Source organism: Panthera uncia, chromosome E1, assembly GCF_023721935.1.
Source record: "Panthera uncia isolate 11264 chromosome E1, Puncia_PCG_1.0, whole genome shotgun sequence".
NCBI classification, from domain to species: Eukaryota; Metazoa; Chordata; class Mammalia; order Carnivora; family Felidae; genus Panthera; species Panthera uncia.
Window position 1 is genome coordinate 54,116,967 of NC_064814.1, and position 18,205 is coordinate 54,135,171.

The 18,205-nt window shown below is 39.0% G+C and overlaps 1 protein-coding gene and 1 long non-coding RNA gene across 2 annotated transcripts in view; one reads left to right on the top strand and one right to left on the bottom strand.

Annotated features, from left to right (window-relative positions):
* LOC125926989 (uncharacterized) overlaps nt 1–18,205 on the bottom strand; it is a 78,895-nt gene that overhangs the window by 29,668 nt on the left and 31,022 nt on the right. The window lies entirely within an intron of this gene.
* LOC125926988 (myosin-8) overlaps nt 12,177–18,205 on the top strand; it is a 28,141-nt gene continuing 22,112 nt past the window's right edge. The window contains exons 1-7 of the mRNA XM_049636943.1: nt 12,177–12,566; nt 13,786–13,929; nt 14,015–14,171; nt 17,362–17,389; nt 17,491–17,599; nt 17,683–17,775; nt 17,908–17,971. Coding sequence (XP_049492900.1) covers nt 12,357–12,566; nt 13,786–13,929; nt 14,015–14,171; nt 17,362–17,389; nt 17,491–17,599; nt 17,683–17,775; nt 17,908–17,971 — 805 coding nt within the window. The 5' untranslated portion in view covers nt 12,177–12,356. The remainder of the gene's footprint in view (nt 12,567–13,785; nt 13,930–14,014; nt 14,172–17,361; nt 17,390–17,490; nt 17,600–17,682; nt 17,776–17,907; nt 17,972–18,205) is intronic.

Consider the following 18,205-nt stretch of genomic DNA (forward strand, 5'->3'; position numbering starts at 1 on the left):
TCTCTCTCTCTCTCTCTCTCTCTCTCCCCCCCCCCTCTCTCTCTCTCACAAAAAAAAAAAAAAAACACATACAAAACAATGAGGAAAAGAACACAATCCAGTAAAAATAAACATAAGAATTTGACACTTTCAAAAAGAAGACATGTCAAGCCCCAATAACCACATTAAAAGATGCTCAGTATCACTGGTCTGGAGGATACAGTTAAAAACCACAAGGAAATTCCACTGGATATCTATAGACATCCATAAGAATGGCTAAAATTATAAAGACAGACAATGACAAATGCTGACAAGGACGCTGGGCAACATCTCTCATATGTGAATACTGGGAATGTAAAATGGTCCAACTATTTTTGAAAACTTGTTTGGCTGTTTCTTATAAGTTGAATACACACCTATATACCTTTTGATCTGGCAATTCAACTCTGGAATTTAACCAAAAGCAATGAAAGACACATTCACAAAAAGATGAGAATATCCATCAGCACGAGGACAGATGAACAAAATATGCTATACCCTCCCAATGAAATGCTACTCACCAATAACAACAATAACTGACCTACATGCACGAACACAGAGGAATCTACATAACATTCCTCTCTGGCATGAATCTTATGAAAGGTGAGTTGTTCCCTTTGTCTGAAGATGAGATAATTACAGAATTTCATGTAAAAAGGTAATGATGCCTTTAGTTGCTGTAATCCCTCTGCTTTTCCTCACTGGAGGGAGAGAACATACAAATCCTCACAGCAAAGGGAATCTTAGGAATTATAAGCTAACTTCTGACATATGCACTCGTAGAACAGAAGGATCATCAGACAGAGTAATTTAATGCTGCCCCTGGGCTTAATTGTAAGCAGATACTAGCAAGAAAAGTAAGGACAAGGAATAAGAGCCAGATCTTGGAAGGGCTTTTACCCTAAGTTAAATAGTTGTCATACAACAATTGTGTAAGAGATATCTGCACATCGGAGAAGGGTTGAAATATATCAATAAATAGACTTCAGCAAAACTATACCTCACAATTCAGTTTCTTATTTATATTGCCCATTAAAACTCTTCATTGTTTCATGTTATTTTAAACAAGATTTTCCATTTCCAGGGTTACAACTCAAAGAAAAGCAGTGGAAAATGTATCATGCTTATCCTATTCTCAGATTCAAGTGAGTGTCAGGTATCAACCACTGACCACGGAGCACCACCATTTAACAGGTGGCCACTTAAATTACAGACGAAGTAACTGAATGGATATTTAAGTCGTTTCCAAAGTTTTGTTATTAGAAGAAATGTTAAATATACAACCCTGACCTATCTTCTGTTCCCTCTGCTTCTGTAGAAAAAAGAGTAAGGGGAAATTACGGCAATTTTAAATTTCAAAAGAAGCAACAAATTGCCCTGGAATTTTACACCCTTACCTGAACCAGAGGAGGGCGTCCCCTCTCCAGCACCACCATTTGCTACTAGGAAATTGTTCTGTCAAGCTGATGGGTGAGATATGCTGGCTGTTATCTGAGCTTGTGCCTCCTGAGGCTGAGCGTGTTATCAAGTTCACTGGCCATTTGTCCTGCCTCTTCCGTGAACTGTCCCCATTTATATCTTTCGGCTTTTTTTTCCATTTGCTTGTATCTCCCTTTCTTCTTGATGTGAAGGATATGTACACATCTTCTACTACATTTATAACTGTGCTTTGTTTTAATGCTTAAGACTTCAGCTCATCTAGAACTAATTTTTATCAGTGGTGTCAGGCAAGGACCTACTTTAATTGTTTTTTGAATGCTAAATCTCAACCCCATTCACTGTCTAGTCCTTCTTTTCCCCCTTTGTGACTTAAAATGCCACCTTTATCATATTCTAAATTGCTATACATTCAAGAACCCATTTTGAACGATATTATGTTCTACTGATCTACTTCTCTTCACCTACACTAATTTTATACTATTTTAACCACCATATTCCTAAAATAATGTTTGATGTTAGTTAGGGTGGCTTGTTACCTCATTGTCTGGTAAAAGCTCATTCATTATCCCTAGAAATACATTCTTTTACTGCAAACTCTGGAATTGTAATGTTCCATCAAAGTTATACCTCTATCTTTTATCTAGTATTTCCAAGTGTGTTCCCTTGCCATGAGAAGTATTACCCCCCAAGCTCAGGAAATTCTGTTTATTTTTAGTTGTCTTCAGGTAGAATAAATTTAGGTGATTCCTGAACATCTAAAATTATTTGTTTCACCAGCGGCAAACAGAGTCAAGTCTACAACCTAAGTACCTCTTGCTCACACCCTCTTCGTTTTCTTTTCCAAGAGCTGCTGGCTTACAGCAGGTTCTCAGCTCTCCTAAAATAGTACAACAACTGTTTAAGTGGGTTCTTTCTCTCTGCCTCACTCCTCCAATCCACCTTCCGTGCTGCTACCATAACTGTGCTTAAAACACAAATCTTATGACATCAGCTTCTTGGTTAAGACTCCAGTGATATTCCATGACTCACAGCCACAGAGCCCTATTTTTCATACTATTTTAAACAGAGTGATGGCAGTCAATATTTATTAAATACTTTCTGTGTTGCCAGATGCTCTCTATATATTTCTCATTGAATACTCACATAAATCCAGTGAGATAGTAGGAAATAATTGTTATTGCTTTCCTTGAACAGATGAACAAACTGAGGCTTACAGGGGTTAAGTGACTTGCCTAAAATCATACAAAATAACATCTGATTCAGTTGCTATTTAAAGCATTGTGCACATTGCTGCCCTTAATTTAAGACTTACCTGTTAAAAAAAGGCTCTCACACTGGATTTTCAAAGTAGCTACTACTTGTTTTTTTTTTTAAACGTCAGATGTAAACTAAAAAAACCCAGAAGAGTTGAAAAATAAAGGTATGGGAAAAGATGGCCCATCTATATGCTACCAAAAAAGTAAAAGCAAATATAGCAAAATATTAGCAAAAATAGAATTCAAGGCAAAAAAATACTAAATGAAGCAGGGACAGTTCCTATTTTATTTTAAAAGATTCAGTTTACCAGAAAGATCAACTGATCACAAATTTCTATGAAGTTAACAACTATCTTTGAATTACACAAACGAAATCTGAAACATCTGAGAACAATCGTAGTCGATGAATTTAACTTCCATCTACTAGAGAAACTATAGGCCAAGTAAACAAAAGTAAAAAACATAGATGACTGAATAACACAAAAACCAAGCTGAATTGTAAAGACAAATGTTAAAATTTGTACACTTCATTAAAAAAAACAAAAAACTTAGGGGCACCTGGGTGGCTTAGTCAGTTAAGCATCTGACTTCGGCTCAGGACATGATCTCACGGTCTGTGATTTTAAGCCCCGCATCGGGCTCTGTGCTGACAGCCTGGAGCCTGCTTCAGATTCTGTGTCTCCCTCTCTCTTTGCCCCTCTCCCACTCACACCCTGTCTCTGTCTCTGTCTCTCTCTCTTTCAAAAATAAATAAACATTAAAAACAACTAACTTGAAACAGAATATAGACCCACATGTAAGAACTATAAATATAAAATGTATAGAAGAAAGCATAAAAGTATTGCTGACTTTGCATTAGGAAATATTTGTAAAATATCATATAAAAAGCATGACCCATAAAAGAAAATATTGACTTCATCAAAAAATTGGACTTCATCAAAATTTAAAACCAACTCTTCAAAGGAAACCATTAAGAAAATGAAAAGACAAGTCACAGACTGCAAGAAAATATTTGTTAATCATACATCTGATAAATAGCTTCTAACAAGTAATTAGTAAGAAAATGATCCAATTTTTTAAATGGGCTAAAGATTTAGATTGACACTTCACTTAAAGAAAATACATAAATGGCAAGCACACGAACACATAACCAAAATCATTATTCGTTAAGGAAATGAAAATTAAAACCACAAGGAGATGCTACTTTACACTCACTCGGATGGCTATCAGTGAAAAGAAGGACAACACGAGTGTAGGTCAGAATGGAAAGAAGCTGGAACCCTCACGTGATTAGTGGAAGTGCAAAATAGTACCGCGACTATGGAAAAGAACTTGGCAGTTTCTTAAAAAGTTACACAACCTAGTGGACTGACTATTCAACCCCTAGTTATCGACCCAAGAGAAATGAAAACAAACTTCCACACAACGCCTTGTACGGAGTATTATTAACAGCGTTATTCATAATAGCCCCAAACTGGAAACAATTCAAATGGCCATAAGCTGGTAAATGTATAAACACAATGTGACGCATCCACACAATGGACTCATACTCAGCAAAAGAAATGATCACACTCCTGATACAAGTGACAACATGCATGAACTCCAAAACTAAGGGAAAGGAGCCCTACAAAACAGAATGCACACTGTAGGACTCCATTATAGGAAATTTCTAGAAAAGGCAAGATGATAGAGACAGAAAACGGTGTTTGTCTATGGTTTGGGGTTGGGATGGGGACTGAATGCACAAGGGCACAAAGGAGCATTTTAATTCAATGTAAGTATTTATAAAATTGGATCGCGGTGATGGTTGCACAACTGCATAAATCCACTAAAAATCATTGAATTATATATACACTTAAAATTGATGAAGGTATATAAACTTCTACCTGAATAAAGCTGCTAAAAGAGGAGGAAGAAGAGATGGAATAACAACTACCCAGGTACAAAACCACAAAAGAACCACCAACTATTTCTAGAACAAGATACCACAGAAGTGACAGTCACTCTTCATCTTGAAATAAACAAATAAATAAATAAATGAATACAGCAAAAAACTGGGAATAACCCCAAATTCTGTATACAACAGAATATCATCATACGATGTAATACTGCACAATAATGAAAATAAAATCCAGCTACATGTAACTTCATGGGGGAAAAAAATCCCACAATATTGTTGTGCCAAAAAAAGTGAACTACTAGAGAATAAGTAAAGTTCTATCTATTCACATGAAACTCAAGATTAGGCAAAAAAAAAAAAAAAAAAAAAAAAGTATATGTATTGTTTACAGCTGCATACACAAAGAGTGAAACTATACAGAAAAGCAGAGAAATGACTGTCATAAAGGTAAAAATTGTAGATGCCTTTAGGTGAGGGAAATCTGAGTTCTAATGAGAAGGATCATGAGAGGTTTTGGGGTGCTGATAATCTTATTGCTTACAAACACGCACACACACACGAACAACGTCCCTCACTCCTATCAAGTCTACCAGGAACCAAACTAAATTTGCACACTCACATGCACGTGATGAAAAGAATTAACAACTAAAAGAGAACCTTCCCCCCAATGCCCAAATGTATTTATTTGAAAATCTAAAAAACAAATATGCTTTAGATAATTTGGGAGTTGAGACGGAAATGGAAATTTTAAAATGTAAATTATAAGTGAAGGACAAGCAGAGTACTACATATAAACCTCTGGAATTTAGCCACAGTGGTTACCAAAGAAAAATTGATAACCACAAATAAATCCATGAGATCATAAGAAAGAATGAAAAAAAATGAAGCTTTCAATTTAAGATGTTGAATACAGACCAATAAAATAAACGTACAGAAATAAAAGAAAGAAATGAATGAGATTAAAAACAGAATACAAAATAGAAAATAGGAAAAAAAGTTATTTCGTAAAACTAAATTTAAAAGACTGATACAAAAGACAAAACTTTAGCAAATATGGTTTAAAATAAAAAGAATAAAATTAAACTATATAAAAGGCAAATGAAAAGGAATAAAGAATAAAAGAGAATCGATCAGGAGGTTTTTATTATAAACAGATATGCACAAAAAAAGTCAAAATATCTGAAACCTCACATGAAATGGGTAATTTGCTAGGAAAACAAAACATTTCTAAATGGGCAAAATAAAAAAAAAAAAATAGAAACTCTGAACAAACTAATCAATAGTCATAAAAAAACTAATAAAAGTAAATAAAAGATTCCTCCACCAAGAGCCTACAGACTAAAAGAGTTCCTTGAAGGAACTCTACAAATCTTCCTGGAACAGATTATTCACATTCTAAACACAATATTGCAGAAAATAGAAACAGGAAGCTATTTATTTTACAAGACTAGCACGATGTTGATATCAAAACCAGAAGAGGACAGCATAAGAAAAGAAAACTATATGCTAGGCCCATAATGAACTCAGATGTAGAAATCCCACATTACCAAAAAAAAAAAAAAAAAAGTAAACTTAAATCAATCAGCAGGAAATTAAACAATATTATCTCAATGGCTTTTATTTCATGAATTTTAGTGGTAAAAGTGAAAAAAATCTGCCATATCATTCACTATATTAATAAATTTGAGGAGAAAGAATAATTTCAATAAATGCAAAATACACTGATAAAATCCAATGCATTTTTAAAAATTTAATTCACATACCATCAATTCACCATTTAAATGTACAATTCAGTCATTTTAGTAGATTCACAAAGTTATGCAGTCATAACCACTATTTAATTTCAGAACCTTTTCATCGCCTCGAAAAGAAATCCCATTAGTAGTCATTTCCCGATCTCCCCTCTCCAGACCATCCTTGGGAAACCACTCAACTGCTTTCTGTCTCTATGCACTTGCCTATTCAACATTTTATACAAATGGAATCATCAAACCTAAGTGCATTACGTCTGTCACTCAAGCATAGTGTCTCTGAGGCTCATCCATGCTGTGGCCTGTGTGAGTACTTCATTCCTTTTTATGGCTGAATAATATTCCACCATATGAATATACCACATTTAGTGTATCCATTTGTCTGTTGATGAACATTTGGGTTGTTTCCACTTTTTTTTGGCTACTGTGGATAATGCTGCTATGAATATTTGTGTATAAGTTTTTGTATATGTTTTCAATTCTCTTCATCGTATCATATACCTAAGGATGAAGCAGTTCGATTCATTTTTGTGATTAAAATTATTGGCAAACTAAAGTACACAGCAAATATACTTGAGGAAACATTAGCAGCAATCCCATTAAAGTCAGGATCTAAATAAGGATCACTCATCTCGTACATGAAGTATCCTAGTATTCAACATTGTCCTAAATGTCTCAGACAATGCAATAAGAGAAAGATAACACATAAATTACAAAAAAACAAAAAAAAGAAGACACAAAACTGTGATTATTTGTGCATGATACATCAAAAGCCCAATAGAATCAAATAAACTATCAGGAGGGATAAGGAAGTTCAGCAAGTGAGTTAGATGAAAGATACCAGTAAAACTAACTTTCTGAAACACTGCGTGTCTGTCAGAGATTGTGTTTGTATGGAACAGAAAATCTGAGTGAATAGTGCCTTATTAATATGACTGGTTAATTTTTTTATTTATGTAATAAAATTCAACTCACACATGTCAACACTGTCTCTGAACTTCTCTTGATCTCTCCTTCAAGGCTGGAGCTCCGCCATTACATCTGTGTTCTACACCAAAAAGCAGTAAGAAGGGAAAGGAAAAAGTAGTACCAGTGGAGTCTACTTTCTTTTCTGGAAGTCCCACCCAGCAACTCCTGCTTGCATTTCATTAGCCAAAACAGGGTCATGTGGTTGCCCTGGTGCTGTGAAGTGAAGGGTAGTGGGTACCTGCTGCCACAGACAAAACAGAGGTTCTGGGCACACAATCTTGGCTGCCACATGCCAGTGATAACCCAAGTGGAAAGAAAAATCCCATTCACTAGAGCAACAAAAAAACTAAAATTGCTAGGAACAAACATAACAAGAAATATTTTAAGATATTTCTGGGAGAAAAAAACTCGAGAAAAAATGACTGAAAAACACTTTAAAAAAAAGAATAAACAGGAAAATATATCGTACTTGTAGATTGAGAGGCTCACTATTAAAAAGACACCAACTCTCATTAAATTACCTATTAATTCAATTTAACCTAAATCAAAATCACAACAGGATTTTCCATATAATCTGAAACACAGAGTCTAAAATTAATACAACAGAATGCAAGAACTGTCAAGACAACTTTAAAATAAATGAATAATTAGGGATAATCTACCCTACTACATATCAAAGCATATGTGCTATTGCCACAGAAACATGGTACAAAATATGGAATTCAGAAACATTACATTCACATACACATTCACATACACACACAAATCTCTAGATTACAAATCCCTCTCTATATTTTTTTTTAGTTTTTTGTAACGTTTACTCATCTTTGAGAGAGAGAGAGAGAAACAGAGTGTGAGAGAGGGAGGGGCAGAAAGAGAGGGAGACACAGAATCCAAAGCAGGCTTCAGGCTCTGAGCTGTCAGCACAGAGCCCGATGTGGGGCTCAAACTCACAAACCGTTGAGATAGTTACCTGAGCCAAAGTTGGAAGTTCAACCGACTGAGCCATCCAGGCACCCATTAGTATATTTTTTTAAGCATTAGATTGAAAATATAGAACATATTTATGACCCTGAGTCCTTGATTTAGAAAAGGCCTTCTTTTACGATACACACAAAAAAGCAAAAATACAAATGAAAAGTTTGTAACTTTGACTACATACAAATTTAAAACGTCCATAAGACTGAGATGCCACAGCAAAGTTAAGATCACTATTAGACCAGGAGAAACCTTCTGCAACTTACCTAACAAAGAAATCATATAATCACAGAGAATTCTACACAGACATTTTTAAATGAGTAATATCAAGTCAGTCCTCTGGGTATAGGGCAGTGGGTTGGGCTGAATTAGGGCACCTGGGTAGCTCAGTCGGTTAAGTGTCTGGCTTCGGCTCGGGTCATGATCTCCCAGCTCGTGGGTTCAAGCCCCACGTCACTCTCTCTGCTGTCAGTGCAGAGCCTGCTTTGGATCCTCCATCTGCCTCTCTCTCTCTCTCTCTTTCATTCTCTCAAAAATAAATGTTAAAAAAAAAAAAAAAAGACTGACCATGAACTGATCATTACTAATGCTGGATGAATATAATGGGTTCCTATACCATTTTCTTTATTTTTGTATATGTTTTAAATTGTTGCATATTTTAATTTATGTACTAATATGGAAAATGATCCAAGAGTACAGAACAACAACTCAGCAACAAAAAACAAGTTGGTAAATGTAAAGTATGATACTACCTCAAACATACTTTAAACATCTAATTATATATTTTCAATGAGCCAATTTTCTTAGACCAGTTTTACCAACGTATATTTTCCCAACTATAACTTAGTAAGTGCATAGAAAAGGTCTGGAATATTATACACCAAACTGGTAATAGGTGGTTACCTCTGGAGAGAAGGGAGCTACCTCCATTGTGAGTTCATCAAAGGAGAATTTTAGCCTCATCTTCAAGGCTTTAATTTTTCATGTAATTTGTATGTAAGAGGTCACACAATTACACACATGTCAGAACTCACATAAATGGAATTGTTCTGCGTCCTGTGGCAGTGTCTATAAGAATCTGTGCATGTGTAAAAGGCCTTAGAGCTATACAACAGAGAAAGGGAATTTACTGTCACAGTTAAAAATGTTTTAAATGGCAGAAAAAAAAAATCTCATACAACTGTCAGCCAAATAGTGAATTCTGCTGTACATAAATTATACCTCAATATACCTGACCTTTTAAAAATGAAAAATATTAATTTAAAAAGAATGATCATAGGGGTGCCTGGGTGGCTCAGTCAGTTAAGCATGTGACTTCAGCTTGAGTTATAATCCTGCGATTCATGGGTTCAAGCCTCGTGTTGGGCTCTGTGTCGTCAGCATGGAGCCCGCTTCGGATCCTCTGTCCCTATCTCTCTCTATCCCTCCCCAGCACACGCTCTCACTCTCTCTCTCAAAAATAAACTTTAAAAAATAAACAAAATAAAAAATAAAAAGAATGATCACAATATAATCTGTTTAAAGAATAAGGGTGTAAATTATATAAAATTACCTATAATTCTTAAAGTAGATTATAAGACCTCTATGTACGATATGCACGTATAGAGTATGAATCCACTTATACCTCTCTACCTTATTTTATCTCTGCATAGTAGGATTATAGATACTTTTTTTTTCTCTTTGCTTATCTGTATTTTTTCCCTACAATGAATACATATTATGTTCTACTGAAATAATCTTTTCAGTGTGGAGTGGGTGAGCACGGGGCCAACGGTGGAGACTCGGTGCAGATTCTCCTCTCACCTTGGCACAGCTGCCCAAGCCCAGACTCCAAGGGTAAGCCTTGGCAGGGACCCAAGGGAATGGAGTGAGGGTTCCTATGGTAACAAATAAGGACAAGTGGTTAAGGCAGCAATGTGTCACTGAGAACCACAGGTATGTGTGAAAGAGTTTGCCAAATCGAACACAGCTCACAGGAACAGACTCTGGGGCCCCACCAGGCACGGTCAGAGATCACCTTCCTAGCATACTAGAAAGCATTCTCTGCTGGCAGATTGGTCCCTGTCAAATTATTTATAGGCGATCGGTTCACATACTCAAAATGATATGAATACTTCTAATTATATCCAAACATGCCAAATGTCAGTACAAATTATGCCGAGGGTCATGTTGCCAAATGTCCTGCCCTAACAAAGAGGAGAGAGCCACAGCGTCAACACACGGGTGCCTATATAAGCACGGGGACCCCACCTGCCTTATCGCCACCAAGAACCCAGAGGTGAGTGACAGGGGGGCCTTGGGGCTTCAAGGATCCCCAGGGACCCCGGGACAGGGAGAGTTGACCCCATGGCCCACCTCTGAGCATGAAACCGTCCCTCCCAACTCTGACTTTTATTTTCTCAGAGTCAAGATTTAGACCAGGACAGTTTTAATTCTGTAACTATTTTACTGGGATTCCACAGCTTTGCTAATAAGAAATCTGTTGTTTCACAGTGTCAGTCACTTCTGAACCTGCGTTTTCATCTGGAACTCCGGAGGTAAGCCTCAGCTTTATTGATGTGTTGATGACAGAGGGCATTTAGGCTAACAAAGCTGGGAACAACTCTTAATTGTACACTATTTCCACATTTCTGCAGTTATCTAAGTAGCTGGTACTTCCAACGACTGCTTATAAACGCTGAGAAAACACTATTCCAGAGAGCCTTATTCTCTGATGCTATCCTCACCCGAGTTCAGGGTTAAAGGACTATACTTAGGACAGAAAGAATTTTGACAATGAGTTTTCAGCTACATGTAGACCGGTCGAGGGGCAAGAGACTCTTCTGTGCGTGTCGACCTCCCTCTATCGCAAAGCATTGATACTTAGCCATTTTACAGATATTTTTGAAACTTCTTGGAAAGATCCTTATCAAAAAACGAAAACACAAACATCTTGTGAAAACCACAGTGTTTTAGCTACTTTTTGATGATTCATTGTTATTTGTTTTTAGAAAGATTTATTATTGTTCATCTAAAAAGTCCCCAGTGGTACACCCACAGAGTGCTAAATACGGAACCTAATTTAAGAGAGACCCTGGCCCTTCCCCAAGTAATTTACAAACAAAAGGAAAGGAACAACTCAATCCGTGTAACAGGCCAACACTGCAGAGGCCCATCTATCAATCAGCGGAATGGTTTCCCTGTGATGAACCCTTTCATTTTTGTCAGTTTTCTTTTTATTGGTGGAAAGAAAAGAAGCCTGTGGAATGCATGTGGGAAGAAGGACCTTCTTCATGCTCTCATTTCTCTGTGGTTAGATCTGTTAACTGACTGTTGAAATCCCTCATGCCAAAAACAAAGTGTCAGAAGAGATTCTGGAATTAAGGCAATGCTAAGTCTCTTTGGTAGCAAGCCAAATGACAAAAATACACAGTATTAAGAATTTATTAGGAGGTTCTTTTAACAACCCACCAAGAGATTTAACACCAAATATTAACGTAAAGTAGATGTTAAAAATAGTATATGCCTTATGAGAAGAAAATGGCCACCTAGAAAGTAAAAACGTAAAGCAAGTTTTTGAACGCTTTGAAAATATCACCCTTCCTTCCCACAAGACAAACCTTCCACCCTAAGTGCATGATGGTCCCAGTGTGTGGCAGACCCAATCACCCAGAAGGAAAAGTGGGGACTGAAGAAGCTGCCTTAAAACAATCCATCTGCAGTTCCAGCTGTAGATGCTGTTAGTGTAGAGATTCAAACATGCAAAGACTCCCAGGTAGGCACCCTAGCCCTGAGGACTAAGAAACGCGATCTGGGAAAGAAAATCTGCAAGGTACCAAAAATGAAGCCTCCAGTTACAACCTCGCTCCAGACCAGTCCTGGGGCCTGTGTGAGGACACTGGCAGATGACAATCTGCGGGAGCATCGACAGCCCCAGCGATGGGGGCTCAACACTTCCTTCCTTCACTCCAAATCCTAGCTCCCAGGTGTAACTTCTGGTTTCTATTTCTCCCTCTCCCCCACGTCTTCCCCAAGGCAGAATCCTCTGCTAAGTAAACCGCAGCCATGAGCGCGAGTTCAGATGCTGAGATGGCGGTTTTTGGCGAAGCAGCTCCCTACCTCCGAAAATCGGAAAAGGAGCGGATTGAGGCCCAGAACAAGCCCTTCGATGCTAAAACATCAGTCTTTGTCGCGGAGCCCAAGGAGTCCTATGTGAAGAGCACCATCCAGAGCAAAGAAGGAGGGAAAGTAACGGTCAGGACTGAAGGTGGAGCAGTGAGTATAAACACGGGGAGAGAACAGTCCCTGTTGTATTTCTGGGTCTCCTCACCTCAAAGTGAAGCTCTAATGGCTTAGAATCTCTAAGCCTATGGCCAACACAAACATCCTTCCAGTACGTTCCCGACACCCGATTTGGACTGCAGAGGAAGGTCCCAGCAGCTATCTCCTTTCCTCCACTTCCCATCCACCCACAGGACTTCAACACACTAGAATCAGCCGCCACCGCATCCCCTCAAACCCTACTTCCCAATCTAAATCCCCAAACTTGATCTTGGGTGGGGGGAATAGAAGCTAGCTTCTCCTGTCAGAAAACTATTATTTACTTAGCTAAATAATGTATTAATAACCCCGTTACTCCGCCCACCCCCAGATTGAAGTTTCTTGTAATGAATGGCCAGGAAAAATTAAAAATTTAACCTCTTAAAATAAGAGTAAAAAGATACAAATTGATGGAGCACCTGGGTGGCTCAGTTGGTTAGGCGTCTGACTTTGGCCCAGGTCATGATCTCATGGTTCGTGAGTTTCAGCCCCACATCCGGCTATGTGCTGACAGCTCAGAGCCTGAAGCCTGCTTCAGATTCTGTGTCTCCCTCTCTCTCTCTCTGCCCCTCCCCCCCCTCTCCCCCCCCCCCTCTCCCCTTCTCTCTCTCTCTCTCTCTCTCTCTCTCTCAAAACTAAATAAACGTTAAAAAAAGTTTTTTAAAAAAGATACGAACTGGGGCGCCTGGGTGGCTCAGTCGGTTAAGCGGCCGACTTTGGCTCAGGTCATGATCTCGCGGTCCGTGAGTTCAAGCCCCGCGTCGGGCTCTGTGCTGACAGCTCAGAGCCTGGAGCCTGTTTCCGATTCTGTGTCTCCCTCTCTCCGACCCTCCCCCATTCATGCTCTGTCTCTCTCTGTCTCAAAAATAAATAAACATTAAAAAAAAATTTTTTTAAATCAAAAAAAAAAGATACGAACTGATAAATAAACGTGGGACGGGGGATTGTGGGAAGAAAAAAAATCTTTAAAAAAAGGTGGTACCCTAGCTCATCAGAGGAGACAGATTTACTGTGTCAAACTCTGAAACAAATATAATTTCATGCCTTTATTTAAAGAATACTGAATAATATAATGAAAAGTATCTGTAATTATAGTTTTGCAAGCAAACCAAACAGACAAACCAATCCTACATCAAGCTGTCAATACCAAGTCATCTCTCACTTTCCTTGCCAGACTCTAACTGTCAGGGAGGACCAGGTCTTCCCTATGAACCCTCCGAAATATGACAAGATTGAGGACATGGCCATGATGACGCACCTGCACGAGCCTGGAGTGCTGTACAACCTCAAAGAGCGTTACGCAGCCTGGATGATCTACGTGAGTGCCCTTTGGCATCTCCTTATTCTGTCCCCCTTTCCGAGTGAAGACAAGATCCACATGCTGCATTTTCTGGTTTTCTCAGACCTACTCAGGCCTCTTCTGCGTCACCGTCAACCCCTACAAGTGGCTGCCGGTGTACAACCCCGAGGTGGTGGCCGCCTACCGAGGCAAGAAGCGCCAGGAGGCCCCGCCCCACATCTTCTCCATCTCCGACAACGCTTATCAGTTCATGCTGACGGGTGAGTGATGCAGCCATTTGCAGAAATGTGGAAACGGAATCTTTAATGAGCAAACAGACTCTGACTGGAACTTGATTATCACACATTGCAGCCACACGGGCCTCACTGTTTTCAAGGAACTTCCAGAGTATAATATCATACGCTCTTCCCAGCAGCCACCCCCATTTCATAGAGTAGAGAAGCTAGCTGAGTTCATTCACTGACCTGCCCATACTAACTCAGCTATTAGTGGAAGCCTAGCCAAAACAATTAGCAGGCCTCTGCAAAGATGTCATCCACTATATTTTTTAATTCCTGAAAAAAAAGTTCAAATTGATTATTTTAAAATAAGCACATCCAGGGGTGCCTGGGTGGCTCAGTTGGTTATGTCCGACTCTTGATTTCGGCTCAGGTCATGATCTCACAGTTTGTGAGTTCAAGCCCCATGTCAGGCTCTGTGCTGACAGCTCAGAGTCTGGAGCCTGCTTCCGGTTCTGTGTCTCCCCCTCTCTCTCTGCCCCTCCCCTGCTCATATTCTCTTTCTCTCTCAAAAATAAATGTTAAAATAAATAAATAAATAAATAAATAAATAAATAAATAAATAAAATAAACACATCCACAGCAATCAAGAAAAGTAGTTACCAGCTAATAGCTGGAAAGCTTTGCAAATTCTTGTCTTTATCTTTAAATGACACAGCTAATATTGCCAGCCTTGGGGGTAGGACACGTGTAAAGAAAGAGCTACCATGGGGCGCCTGGGTGGCGCAGTCGGTTAAGCGTCCGACTTCAGCCAGGTCACGATCTCGCGGTCCGTGAGTTCGAGCCCCGCGTCGGGCTCTGGGCTGATGGCTCGGAGCCTGGAGCCTGTTTCCGATTCTGTGTCTCCCTCTCTCTCTGCCCCTCCCCCGTTCATGCTCTGTCTCTCTCTGTCCCAAAAATAAATAAAAAAAAAAAAAAGAAAAAAGAAAGAGCTACCACTTTCTTCCTGATGATTTCTTTTTTTAATTTTTTTTTTCAACGTTTTTTATTTATTTTTGGGACAGAGAGAGACAGAGCATGAACGGGGGAGGGGCAGAGAGAGAGGGAGACACAGAATCGGAAACAGGCTCCAGGCTCTGAGCCATCAGCCCAGAGCCTGACGCGGGGCTCGAACTCACGGACCGCGAGATCGTGACCTGGCTGAAGTCGGACGCTTAACCGACTGCACCACCCAGGCGCCCCTCTTCCTGATGATTTTGAAGCATTTCCTATTAGAATGGAAGAAAATAAAAATACCTCTTCCTCTGACAATATTCTTGAAATCATATCAAAGTGTGTTATTTCTGTCTTATCAAAGCATAAACAAACAGCTTTGATACACAGTATAGGCCCAAGTACAGCATTAAAACCTTTTATCTTCACACACCAAATGTATTGCCTTTGGAAATATTCGAAATTCCTGAGTTTCCTGTTGTTCCAAAGGATTTTGGAAACTGAGAGGGTTTTATTCTCTTTTGGTTTTTATTTGTTTGTTTGTTTTTGCTGCACTTGTTGTTAAGCTGTCTATTAAAGGAGACAAGAGAGGAGAAAGGAATAAAATAGGAATCTTCCATGACAAATTGGCCAGCAATTCTACAAGGATTTCATGCCAGGAAACTGTTCTTTGGTTGTCAACAGAAGTTAACTACCTTCCAGAAATGATCCAAAGGCTGGCTCATTTTGGAGGTTTTAATACTCAGCAGCTGCACTGACCCTGCTATGTACACCCCCACCCCCACCAAGGTCTCCACTCCCCAAACTTTGGAGCTGCTCCAAATCCAAGATTACTCATGGCTCCCAAACGTGATTCGCATATAAAACCATGCAAAACCATGGCATTTGACCTGGTTAATGTTATTTTAGCATTGCCAAGACAGCCTCGAACTTTGTTTTCTTATCTGTGCTCCCATGAGATGTGATATGATCTTTTATAATTTTTCTGCTATTGGGAAAAAAATCAATTTGAGTATGTTCTAAAATCCGTATCTACATCTCTGAGTAGAACTCTGAAGATCCCTAAAGTCTACATCCACATCTAAATAACAGGCAGATTTGTATCTGTTTCCCTAATAGGTTTTTTGAGAATTCACTCAAATCTATAATCCATGAGTACAAAATTCGATATTTAACAAATCAGAAAATTGGTATAGATCCAACATATCAGCATATAACTAGTGACAATTTCTGTTTTTATTATTTTGAAATGTACATAAAATTAAAGGGAACATAAGACTAAATGAACACATTTATAATTCCAGATCCCTTCCCGATAGTGTTACCAGCAGTCAACTGAGTCCTATCAAGAGTTGGGAGGAGGCTAGGTAGTAGAAAAATATATACACTGCAAGACAGAAGACCTGAATATCTTTGAGCTTAATAAGCTATGTAATTGTTATTAGAAAAGTCATTTATTCCTCTCTGGGTCTCAGCTGTTTTATCTGTTAAATAAAAGAGTTGGCCTAAGTAATTTCTAAGATCCATTATGACTTCAAAATTCTATAATCCGTACTAAAATATTTATCAATAAAATTACATGATGCCTGGGATTTTCTTTAAAACAATCCAGGGAGGATGGAATGGGAGTACAGAGGATATAAAATTGGCTAAGTGACAATAATTGTCGAAGCTGTATGATGGGAACTCAGGGGGCTCTTTATATTATTGTCTCTACTTGGTATCTGAAATTTCTAATCACAAAGGTTTTTAAATTAATAAAATACAAAAAAAGGGAAACTGGGTGGCTCAGTGGATTACGTGTCCGACTCTTGATTTCGGCTCAGGTCACCATCTCACGGTTTGTGAGTTCGAGCCCTGCACTGGGCTCTGCACTGACATCATGAATCCGGCTTAGGATTTTGTGTCTCCGTCTCTCTCTGCCCCTCCCCAGCTCATGCACACGTGTACACGTGCTCTCTCTCTCAAAAATAAACATTAAAAAATAAATAAATAAAATAAAATACAAAAGGAAACAGATGATAGCTTGCCTCTTATTTTCACAAATTTTCACAAATTTTACTCCAAGAGCCAAGAGCTATTTGAGGGCTAACTAGAAAACTACATTCATAGGTGACATCTTCAACATGTTAAAAAGAATAAGCTGTGTTTGATCTAAATGGATTCAATAATCTTTATATTGAATGTTCTTGTTCTTGTTTTCGTTTTTTAACTGATGGTCTTGATTTCTCTTTCACAGATCGTGAGAACCAGTCCATCCTGATCACGTACGTGACTTTTTCCTCCTCTGGTTTGTGGTGATTGTCTTAGATATAGACAACGTGAGTTGTAGTAGTTCTGTTCTCATCTCTGGTCACTGTGTTGGCAGCGGCGAATCCGGGGCGGGGAAGACCGTGAACACCAAGCGTGTCATCCAGTACTTTGCAACAATTGCGGTCACAGGGGAGAAGAAGAAGGAGGAAGCTGGCAAAATGCAGGTGGGTCTGGGGTCAGACTCAAGATGTCAGGGCTCTCAGGAAGTCTGGAGCCCTGGAGGTGAGGACCGTGCTTGCCTTTGCAGGGGACTCTGGAAGATCAAATCATCAGCGCCAACCCCCTACTGGAGGCCTTTGGCAACGCCAAGACCGTGAGGAACGACAACTCCTCTCGCTTTGTGAGTCTCTTGGTCACAGAAGGCTCTTCTCAGCCCTTAGGTGCCCGAGAAAGCATGTGTGAATTATCATTTCGATTGCATCATTCTGTGCCCTTCAACTTTTTAATACTAAGTAATCTTTCTCTTTTCAAGGGTAAATTCATTAGAATTCATTTTGGTACTACAGGGAAGCTGGCTTCTGCAGATATTGAAACATGTGAGTAATAGGACCACTGAAAATCAAAACAGAGGGACAGGTGACTTCCTTCGCAGGCATATTCAGCAACACCTGGTGTGCACTGAGCCTGCTGCCAGTGTTGCCCATGAGCTAATGGCCAGACTTAGACATAATCCACCGCATGCCCCATCTACCTCGATGCAGACTGATGGTTCCGGAGCACATTCTGAAATTCCTGCCACAGAGCAACTCTGACATTTTTTCTAGGACAAA